Raw genomic sequence first — 11,831 nt, 5'->3', positions numbered from 1 at the left:
GCCACCTGAGAAAGATGTGACACAGACACAGACACACAGCATACAGTCTGATGGACTTAACAAACAGTGACGGGAGAATCTGAAGTACAAGGGCATGTTTTGAGAGATCTGAGAAAGCCCTAACACAGACACACACGCAGCACACAGTCTGACTGGAGGATCTGAAGTGCTTAACTAACACAAGCCAGAGAGGAAGGTCTCCCTTCACTGTGTGTGATGAAGGAAAAAGAGATGAGGACTTTCAGTGGTGTGTGTGTGTGTGCTGAATGTAATGGGGTTCGAAATCGGTAGTTGGATGTTGTATGTTCTATAAGAATGCATTTTAGATACACAAGAGATTGCTTACATTTTAGGGAATATATAGAGAATACAGCCTGGGTAGCAAGAAGGTGTAATTGATACAATTTAGTGAACATTGGGAGATTATGAACTATAGTATGCAGTATTACTGAAGAGTTTTTAGTGCTGAAATCAGTGTTTATATTTGAATGACCTTAATAATGAAAAGATCCTTGACAACTTACACAGTTCATTAGTTAACAAGAACAAATTAGACCACGAACCTCTGCATTATTTATATTGAAGTCCATGGATTGACTATGTTAAACAATGCATTACTAGATGAGTTAAAAGAACCTTAATCCATCTTTAGATATTGATATTGCATGTGGAAATAGAGAGTATGAATGCATTTGGCATATCCCAATGTCTCATACCCCTGCTGTCTTTACCCAGTCCCCATTACAGATGACCAAACACTGCAATGCTCCAGTTTTATATCATCTCAAGATGTAATACAATTACAAGGCATGTTGTTTTGCTTTGTAAGTGACTGAAGTAAACACAAATAAACACAATGTATGTGTGTAATCTTTCCTCCATGTGTCCGTTAGCATTTGCAGATGATAAAATTAAACAGAATTATAAAAGTCTTCGAAAACAAGATATGTTATTTAAAGGCTTAATCTCATGTAGCGGAAGATACAGGTAATCCTCTTATCAAATGATGCCATATATCTAATATTATAGCTTCGTTTTCATTTAGGAACAGATGACTTTGGCCTTAAAACGCTCAGCAGCTGAGACCATATTTGGTTGACTGATGTACCTGTCACTATTGTGCTGAAGTTCCAGCACATCAGCCTGTAATACTTCATTCAAACATTGTCAGATATGGACTGTAGTGTTGGTTGTGAGTAGGCTGTGAGCGATGAACCTTTATCTTCATCTCTATAAGTGTGATTGCAAAGCAATGCAGTGTGATTTTTATTCAAAAAACTATTTAATCAGAGATTTTTCAGGATATTACATATCATAGTAATACAGTACTGATGGTATAGTGGATAGTATTGTTGCTTTCCAAGCAGTAGACCTAGGTTTAACTCCAAGCCAAAGCACGATGCTTTTCTAAGTCGCTTTGGACATAAATGTCTTGCTTGTGCAAAATACCTGACCTTTACTATTTTAATGGGAGAGACTGTCTATTTTCTTTGGTGAACAGGAAAAGGGGCAATCCAAACATATTACTGCTTATCTGCTGTAATTTAAATAAGGAGTAACAACAGTCTATATTTTAGATTCATATCTAAGATAACTAAGATAGCCATTCAACTAGCTTCAGCCAACAGTTAACGGAGGTTAACATTATTTGGCCGATAGCCAGATGGGGCACTACTATCATTAACTAATGTTTACAGTTTACATTTCAGGTTATTAACTTGTGAGAACAAGTTATTGTGTACAGAAGAAAATGATCTTGAGGAAGATAATTAATTTATCTTACATGTCTTGTGCACAGAAAATAATGACTTGCTCCCACAAGGAAATTAAGTTGTGCGCACAAGAAAAAGTTTCACCTTTTGTGTCTTTGGGGCTCTGTAGTGTTCACATATCTAAGCATCATTTGCCTTGGAATGGTTCCCTCTGGCATTGGAGATCTCTTTGGAGACAGCAGACGCAGGTAAGATTCTGATGAAAATAACAGCACAATGAAAAAGACACTTGAAAGTCTGAGCAAACTGACCCAAATATTGAAGTATCGTGGTTACTTGCCCTTTGAGCCAACAGGCATGATATTTGAGTAACCTTTTAACAGGAACTGTTAACAAGAGAGAATCAATAGTTACTGTAAATACAAGTACTGTACAGCATCAAGGCTATAGATAGCCTTTACTGACATGTTTCGACTCGATAACAAATGAATAAAGCTACAATGGTAGATGTCTTTAAGGAAATGTGTCATACAGTACCACAATAAAAAATTATATAACAAGAACTATGTCCTTGCTTTCAAGGACAACTAGTGAAAGGGTACACCCATCACAAAGCATTTGTGCCAGGAAAAGGCAGATTCTTAAAATGAATAGGATGCTTCTGACTGTATATTTTATCACTATATCTTCTAGTCTACTTATTGAACACTGCACTACATTTTCAGTACATTTCAATGTTCTTGTGTTTCCGATAGGTTGCAAAACTGAAGGATATGATTCTTCCGAGCAATACGGGGATATCCCGGAAAACCACATGACTCTTTGAGTCTGTGTGTGTGTGTGTGTGTGTGTGTGTGTGTGTGTGTGTGTGTGTGTGTGTGTGTGTGTGTGTATTGTGTGTGAGTGTGTGTGTGTGTCTGTGTTATCAGGGAGCCAAGGATGACTAATGCCCCAGAGCTTTGAAAACAGCTGACTACATTAAAGGACATGAGAAGGGCCGCAGGCCGGTCAATGTCATTACATCATGGAGCTTATTTTCATCCTGAGGGAATCCCTTCCACTGTGATGCTGAGTGAGACACAAGACACACTGATAGGAGACAACAAAGTGGCATTAGTGAAGATAATTAGCTGTTTCTCCATCAGATTTGTCTTAAATGAACCTCAGACTCTCCTTTCATCTGTCAGGAAGTGCAAAAAAGAACAAAGCAGGGAAAAGCAGAGGGTAGAAGGCTACATTTGAAATAGCTTAGAACACTTCACCGCAACAAAAAGTTCATATCACATGCAGCTATATGACTTTAACGAAATAATCACCTTACCACAAATAAATACTTAATCTTATATGAGACTTAGACGAGTCGCGCATTGCATCGCATCATGCCATCGCTGGGCCAAAATGTCCTATTTATACTATAACATTGAATACATTATGACTTTATTTGTAAGTGTGTCCGTAGCTCTCAGAGAATCACATCAACATTGAACAGCAAAAATATGTGACGACAGAAACCTCCCTGATCAAATCTTCTTCTAATGCTGGACGGTATTGCAGCATCCCCCGGGATCTGGAGCGATGATAGCGCAGCAGCGAAAAAACCCGCCCCTCACGCCGTCCGCTCTTGGCGCTCCTCCACCACAGCGGTGCTGAGGCTGAGGGTGCTGTGTGCTGCTCTGCTACAAGTTCAGCCAGTCACTCTTGTTGCTGCAGCGTGGAGAGAGCAAGCCTTATAGCGCGGTACCGTTGCGGAAACACACTGCACGCTCTTTGTTTGTATACAACACTGCACAGAAAGTGACTTTGATAACACGTATATTTTGTGTTTACATCTTAGATGCCAGCACGTCGTTTTCATAAGGATGCAACGGGGAGAGAGCGTGCGACAAGAGGCTTTTGAGTGATTTGGTCCTGTGTTTTTTTGTCGTTGTGGATGGATAACGCGCGTGCACGTCCAGAAGGACATGGTTTTCTGATGACTGTGGATTGAATGGAGCTGCGGAATTGAAGTAAATTCATCACAGTTGATCCAGCAGGAGAGATGCCCAAATATCCTAACGGAAAAGCAATACAGGAGTTTTGTTTTCTCTAATTGCTCAAGGCTCTCGTTCATAACCCAACGAACTGTAACGACGAGACAACATATCAAGCTTTTAACAAATTAAGATATATTTTTTTTATTTAAGAATTGAATAGCGAGTAAAATGGTGAGAAATATTTTTTATGCAAGGATGGGAATTTAGCATATTCACAACGTATCGATTTCACAAGACCTTTTCTGGAAGACCCGGTGTTTTTTCATAGATAAGTCGGTTTTTGCTTGAAGAATGGCGGTTAATACAGATCCCGAGTTTGAGAAAGCCGCTTTGGGAGAGAGTGCAGCCGCGCAGGCAGCCGAGTCCCATGAGACAGAGAAACTTCTTAGCGCCACCACCACCGAGCCCGGGGGCAATGGGATGAAGATGTCAAGCTCCTTCACCGTAAATATGGGCAGCGACAAAGCCTTGGATGCTGACCAAAACGGTCACAGTGTGCCACTCAAGTCTGGGTCCGCAGGGCACCTGGGGGCGGCTCCGTTGTCCCCGTCCCGAGTCAGTTTAAGTCGCACTTCCTCCACCGGGAATGCAGCGCAAGAGCCACAGCCGCCCAAAGACTATCTTATATTGGTTATTTTGTCGTGCTTTTGCCCTGTCTGGCCTGTCAGCATCGTTGCACTGGTATATTCAATTATGGTAAGTAGCGTACGTCTGAGGGAAAGTTCCATTTGAACACTCATTACCATGTCCTATAGCTAGAGAACAAAATGTGTATATCGTGCACACAACACGAGTATGACAAGGAAGATTATGATTGAATGAATATAATAAAATCAACAAAGGACACCAGTGTTCCACAAGGGAAGGTAGAGTTTCAACGTACGATTTGGCGTTCAAACACTTATCTTCACAGATGCACCCATTCATACTTTTGGTCTGGAAGAAATACACACAGAACATCTGTCCGAGTGCAGCCACAGGCAAATGTGAGCTCCCGTCACTTTAACTGAATGAAAACAAGAAACAGGATCATTAGGTAGCCTAAATGTCAGATTACGAAACTAAATTGTTAAATTAATTTTCATTGCTAATATCTCAAAATCGCCTTCAACAAAGAAAGAACAATGACTCAACTGAGCATATATCATATAAAATATGTCAATATACATAAAAAGAGTCCAGATGTTTGGATCATTTACGAAACTAGAATGAAGTAAGAATTTCAGAAATTTCAGACACGTTATAACGGAAAGGATCAATATCTCATCACACTTCCTGGCCTTTACATCGCATATATTTTTGAAGACGAACAGGGCATTTTAGTACATTTGAAGTGGCCTAAATATTGACGTTAGTCTTCTGTAAATAACAGATATATGGTGGTGTTGTCCAAGTCATGCAATTTGATCTGAGGCAGCGTTTCGCATACAGGGTGTGGCGCCATTCAGTAGTTCCCAATTGGTTTGTGAACCAGAAGAGTGGGTAATTTTGTACAACTGAAATTATGTAAATACAAAATGCTGTCCTGAAACAGAAGAATGTGTGTCATCGTTTTCTATGACCGTGGTAAACCTGAGATATTGGTTAAAAAATGGTCATGGTGCGTTCAGGTTTGCCAGTCGAAATTGTAGTCGCCTGGTGCACACTGAACACTGCAACGCGAGCTCAAAGGCGTCTTGAAATCTTTGGCGAGGGAAATGTCAGTGCGCATGAACATTCGTGCTTGTGTTTTTAGTCGGTTCCGTTTCATCTAAACTTTCTAGATTAGTCTCTTCTCTCTGGAGAAGCTTTTTTAAATCGAGGTAAGTGTACAGATATGTATGATGTTCGGGCTGAAGGCATAGAGAGGTGGTGCGTTCACTGAATCCGAGAAGATAGATTAGGCTGGCAGTCAGTGGGGAATGACCCACTGTGCAGTATTACTGACCTAGGGTAAGAGTGCAGTATCACCACAACATATATCAGCGATTACTTTACACTTTTGAGGAGTTAACATGTGAGATTACATTCTCACAAAAAGTAAATGGTTTCTTGAAATGACAAATTGCAGTTGAGTTTATGATAACCTACTTATCAGACTTTCCCTAGTTTCACTAAACATCTGTCAGGGATTTAAAACTGCTATTTTATTAATCCTTTGGGTTTTAACTTTTCCCTCAGAAGGAAATTCCAAAAAGTATGGATGATGAAACTTCAAAATGAGGCAATTAATCAATAATTTAGGATCCTAAGTGTTTCATCTTTAAAATTATACAGGTCTGCAGCCCTGAACTGCAGATTCATCAAAAATATTTTTGTCTTTACACCAGCCTTACAGTGTTCTATAATTAATGATGTCTTGGCTGGATGTACGGAATTCTACACCCATTTTAATTATAACCCTGTACGAGTGCAAACTTCCTGATAGGTCTACAGAAGAACTGATTGGCATTGTGACTGACTCCTCTAAACAATAACTTAGCTTTAAGATGGCAAAGTGGCAACGTAACTCACACACATGCGTGCTCAGCAGAGGTAGAATGGAATGGAGACCTTGCTACCAGTGACAGTGAGGCAAATGAATGTGTGCCTCTTGTCAGTCCAGATGTGTATACACTGCCCCTAGCCCCCCCCCCCCCCCCCCCCCCGCCCCCCTTATTCGGAGAAGTCCAAGGAAAAGAGAAAGGTAGTGAGGGAATGGTTAAAAGAGAGAGAGAGAGAGAGAGAGAGAGAGAGAGGAAATAAGAGCTGGCATCTAACTCAATACAAGGTGAGAGGAGTCAATTAGCTGCTCCTGCAGAGGGAAACTTGCAGCAGTTATCCAGACACCTCCCAGATAAACAGCCTCTCTGAGCCCCTCACACACACACTCACACACACACACACGTACACACATGGGCACAGCCAATACATCGTGTGGGCAGGCAGAGGACCAGAGGTCCGTGAGAAAAGAGAATTGAAGGACGGGTGGTGCATTTGTTAGTTGCTGGTCACAGATGCAGAAGCATGAGTCAATTATGGGGAGTGGAAGTATGGAGTAATTGGCTTTTATTGGACTGACCCAGCTCTCTGTAGAGTGCAGGCAGGATGCAGGAAACATGCGACTGCCGCTGTCGCTGCTGCGGCCTCTGCAGTGCACGCTCAGCAGATTTACATGTGAAATACGGGCCAGTGTGTGTGTGTGTGTGTATGTGTGTGTGCTGCGTCTGCAGCTTGTTGTGTGAACATATGGGTGCATGTGCAGGATGGCTCTGCCCCATCTGTGTACCGTGTGCACTATTTTCTCTGGTGCGTTTATGTGTGCGTTAGACGTGCGTTGTTTGGAAAACTTGACTTACCTGATTCTTTGGATTAACTGAGGAGAGGGAAAGTTCATAGGGCTCAGAGCTCTTTCACACCTGCATAGTGCAAAGCATATGCTCTTAAGCTAATTTAATAACTTTGCAGAAAATAATTTCATAACATGAACAAACCTGGGAGGGTCAGTGCAATACTGGGGTGTGTGTGTAAAAGTACTGGTTTGGTCCCTCTGACTGATATTTGTATCTATGATATCATTAGATTATTGACACTGAGACATCAGTGTGTAAGCAGCATGTTATAATGGTAGCTGCTGGAGGTGGCGCTAGTTTGAACTATTTTATTTACAGTTTCATATACAGGGACACAAGACAAACCTGAGAGGAAAGAAGAAAAACAAAGTTCTTTTCCCTTAATGATTACTTTTTAGTGAGGTATTAGATCAATTGAATATCTATTGTAGTTTAGAGGGGAAAGCATCACTATTTGGTTTCATAGACATATAAAATGTGACCCTGACTATACTGCTTTTGTAAGATGTCAGAAGCCAAAAAGGTCGGAAAACCACTGGTTTAATCTTTAACTATGTATTTTAAAAGCTTGTAATATTATCCATAGTGTAAAATCTTCATCTTAAAAGTAACAAGTAACTAAAGCTGTCAAGTAAATGTAGACATAGAAATGTAGAATAAAGTAGCATAAAATGGAAAGTCTCAAGTAACGTACAAGTACAAACACTGACAAAATTGTACTTGTGTACAGTACTTGAACTGAAATGTATATGTACCTAGTAACATTTCACCACTCATATGAACCATTCCACTTTTGAGAGGTTTACATGGATAAGGCTTTTGTTTTATGAGCCTAAATGCTAAATTACAAGCCAAAACACTACATTATTCTCAAAATGTCTACTTTATAGTCTCAATCCTGACATATCTGTTTGAATTCGTGTTCAGGTACAAAACTGATCAAACTTTTAGGTGAAGGATTGATACAAAAACCACAACTGGGAAAGCACCAACACATTAGAGTTTGTTTTCAGAACCTACTCGACATGCCCATCACTATATATCCTACAGTTGGCCTTGTTCCATTTGTTGAGTGCTGAGTGTGTTGTTATGTGCTGCATAGTATGGAAAGGCTCATGTTTCCCACTGAGCTGTTCACAAACGAGCAACTGAGCGCTCTGTCCCTGCTTCACACACAAACAACTGAGCTCTCCCTCCCTGCTTCACACACAAACAACTGAGCTCTCTCTCCCTGCTTCACACACAAACAACTGAGCTCTCCCTCCCTGCTTCAAAGCTCTTAGAAGGAGCTGATTGGCTGTGGAGGGTGAGGCAACCAGAAGATGGATTCTGTGTGGCTTTGCGCTTAGCAGGTTTACGCCTGCTTTTTACAGTCACCCTAACAGGCACTAAACCCCCCCTCCCCATCCTCCCGTGTGCCTTCCCCTTGGCTGCTGGCTGGCTGGGCAGCTCTCTGTATTATTAATGACTAAGGCTTGTGAGAGAGCACTTAGGGCTCTGTCTTTTCCCTTCCCTTTCCCTCTCTCTTTGTCTGCAGTAGGAGATACTGTGGCTGGGGGGATTTACCGGGGGTGGTGGTTGTTATAGTGGTGGTATGGAAAGAGGAATGCCTGGTGGATTGACAGGAACGTGTATTGGCTATCGATGAAATGCAATGGTGTGGCTGGGAGGAGGAGGAGGAGGTGGAGGAGTCTCACATTCATAAGAAAAATACAGGCATCCCCGCCTTCCAGGCAAATCAATACGACCATTTATCAGGACCGGGCCCACACCCCCCTCACCTCCTCTATGTTTCACCCTCTGCGCCTCCACTCTGCTCCTCAGCTCCTCCGCCTTGGAAAAGCCACCCTGAGACCAGATCCATCCCACCGCCCCTCTCCATTACTCTCTGTGTGACATTAAAGCAAAATGAAATCTCCTCGGAAAGGACACGGTTCCTGCCTGGAGCGTTTGGGGGTTTTGAAATGACAGCCATTTGGCTCAATTAAAACATTTTCTGGAACAATAATACCAAAAATTGGTCTTACTGTGTAACTTCCAGAGGCATTGCAGAGAGCGGCTGAGAAAGGAGAAAGTTCCGGGAGGGTAAATGCACCTCGGCTCTGTCATCGTGCTCTTGTTTTTAAGGGCCTCCATTGATTGGGGGCGCTGATGCGGCTTTTCGCTGTGATTGGACTTTGGATCAATAGAGCTTTGCTGCCCTGGCCACATATTATACCTCTGCTAAGATATCAGGGCCAGTCTGCAGTATTTGAACCGAGACTGGGGGACGTGCCGAGAAGGTGTGCATAGCCAACCTTTTGATGAAACCACGGATAGCAAACCCCCTCTGCTTGGAGAGCAGGGCATGGCTGTGGTCCTGATATGAACTGCGGCCAGAGAAAGATGTCAGAGAGGGGGACTCACAGGCAGGGGGAAGTTAGCCTGCAGACCCCGCCTGCACCTGCAGCTCCAAGCAGTGGAGATTAGCTGTGTGAGTCTCAGCAGCCTTGCCCAGACACTGTGGAGACAGAGAAGTCCACAGAGAAGGGGGGATGGGGAGCATGGGGGAGAGAGAGAGAGAGAGAGAGAGAGAGAAGGGCTAGGCTACAATACCGTTACAGCTGTAATCCTGTCCTTTATTGTAATTCTTCCTGCCCTTAGCAAACACATCTCAAAGCAGTGAGCATGGATAGGCCATTAGCATAAAAATTCATATGTGCCAGCACAAAGGGAACTGGCAGGATAGGGTTTCATGACAGGTTTACTCTGAATGGTGCAGTGTGGTCATTGCAAACTAGTGAGTGATTGCAGGTGTTTTTAGAAAATGAAGGCTGCATTTATTATAGTAATTTTCAAATGTACATTTATACATTACTGGCAGGTTTCCTGGTATCTGATTGCTTTGAATGGAGATCTTTTAAATTAGGATGAATGAACAAAATCATAAAGTAAGGTTAAACAACTTCAAGATTTTCATTGGTAGAAGGTAAAACATCATCTGCAATTATATTTTAAGGAGGTTTGAGGACTTTTAAATGACTACTTCAGAACCAGTGATATGATTTTGCCAGCACCAGGTACAGCACTACTGTCTTATTTTGCACACCATCCCAATTCTTTCTCATTTCCTTGTACATTTTTATTCCTGTTTAATTTCAATGAGAATAGCTGCAGTAAATGCCATTCCACCTGCAAATATACATTTTCTGTCAGACTTGCTTTATTGCTACACAGTGGAATACACTAAGCTTACAACTCTCCCACCTTCCCCAACAAAAATACTTGCATAACACATGCATTATTCAGAGGTGGAGCAGGAGTTGCGTTTCAAAAAGGGTGGACATGTTGGTCATCTGCAGGTTCTAATCAGAGCCATGGACGTCAAACCCCTGAGGGACAGTAAAGGGTTAATAGGGTTACTTTCGTCAGTAAAGTTAATAGGTCTACTTTAGTCCTGCATCCATCTCCTCACACCAAACATGTGTGCTCTTACACTAAAATACCAGATAAATGTGGAACCAAAGCACACAAGAATGTCATGATAATGTGATGAATTCATGATAAATTCGATTGGGGGATATGTTACTGAGGGTTTAGAGGTTGGCCACTGTAGCTACAGTGTGTGTGTGTGTGTGTGGTGTGGCCCCGGAGAGTGCGGTAGTTAGTATTGATTTCTTTAATTCAGTCTGCTGGGGACACACACCCAGTGCAGTGAGGGTTAATGGGAAGATGTGTTGAAGGGCTGCCTGTAATGAGAACACAATGCCATCAGTCAGGGTCCTCTTGTGCTCCCACAGTCCCCTCTGACCTCTAGAGCCATGGAGGAGATGCTCTCTTCAACCCTGGTCTGGAAGAGTCAAAGTCTTTACCTTACAAGCACTGGTTTAGTCCATCACTCTTGGAGACTATTCAGTTCAGCTTCTCCCTCCATATATTTGTGGATGTTTATTTCTCTATAAACAGTCTCTGCCATAGGGCATTTATATGTTTCAGTGGTCAGGTATAGCAGAGCTCTTCATCCAAAATGGTTTAGTTTCATCTGTTCTGGTTTAGTTTCAGTTTGTCTATCCTTCCAATAATTTCAGACTTTCTTCACATTGCTAAATGAACCTGATTCAACAAGTCATAAGTTACAGCAATCAGATTTGATGAATCATCTCTCTTTCAAAGCGAGGTCGCCCTCTGTTCAACATTTTTGGCCGACTAAATTGTATAACTGAGCTATTCCCCAATCCGTGGCAGTTTAGCAACAGCTGGTTGTCCTAACCTGCTTGAGGAGAGTAAGGCTGTGGAGGGACTCTCATGTGTTGGCTAATGGCATCTCATTCATATTTGAAGAGGATGCACTCAGTGTGGTGGGTTTCACTGTGGTCTCATGCTATGTTCCTGCCCTGTGTGTGTGTGTGTGTGTGTGTGTGTGTGTGTGTGTCCTCAGTCCAGAAACAGTCTGCAGCAGGGTGACGTGGATGGTGCACAGAGACTGGGACGTCTAGCTCGCCTCCTCAGTGCCGTCTCCATCATCCTGGGCGTGCTGATCATCGTCGTCTACGTGGTAGTTACAGGTACGCAAGAAACACGCCCTCTTTTCTTATTTCTGCCAGCAATATGACACAGACTTAGACCTTTCATCACATATGAATCTTTTCGTTTTCACAGAATATCTGATGGGTGTAGTTTATACAGGTTTAGAGTTTGTTTTCTGAGACATATCGTGAAACAGGACTAACACTTTTAATTTGTGTCTTTTCTCTTTACCAGTCACAAGCAAAGACAAACCGTAAAAACATGGAGCG

The 11,831-nt window shown here is 42.3% G+C and overlaps 1 protein-coding gene across 1 annotated transcript; it reads left to right on the top strand.

Moving 5' to 3' along the window:
- Positions 1 to 4,036: 4,036 nt before the first annotated feature.
- Positions 4,037 to 11,647, top strand: trarg1a (trafficking regulator of GLUT4 (SLC2A4) 1a; the record flags this gene model as incomplete). Its single annotated transcript, XM_080845069.1, has 2 exons — positions 4,037 to 4,441; positions 11,474 to 11,647. 2 exons carry the CDS (start codon positions 4,037 to 4,039, stop codon positions 11,645 to 11,647), a joined length of 579 nt encoding a protein of 192 aa, XP_080701195.1.
- Between the last annotated feature and the right edge of the window lie 184 nt (positions 11,648 to 11,831).

Source organism: Sprattus sprattus (assembly GCF_963457725.1).
Source record: "Sprattus sprattus genome assembly, chromosome: 9".
NCBI lineage: Eukaryota > Metazoa > Chordata > Actinopteri > Clupeiformes > Clupeidae > Sprattus > Sprattus sprattus.
Note: the sequence above shows the minus strand (reverse complement) of the source record. Positions and strands in the feature narration are given on the sequence as shown.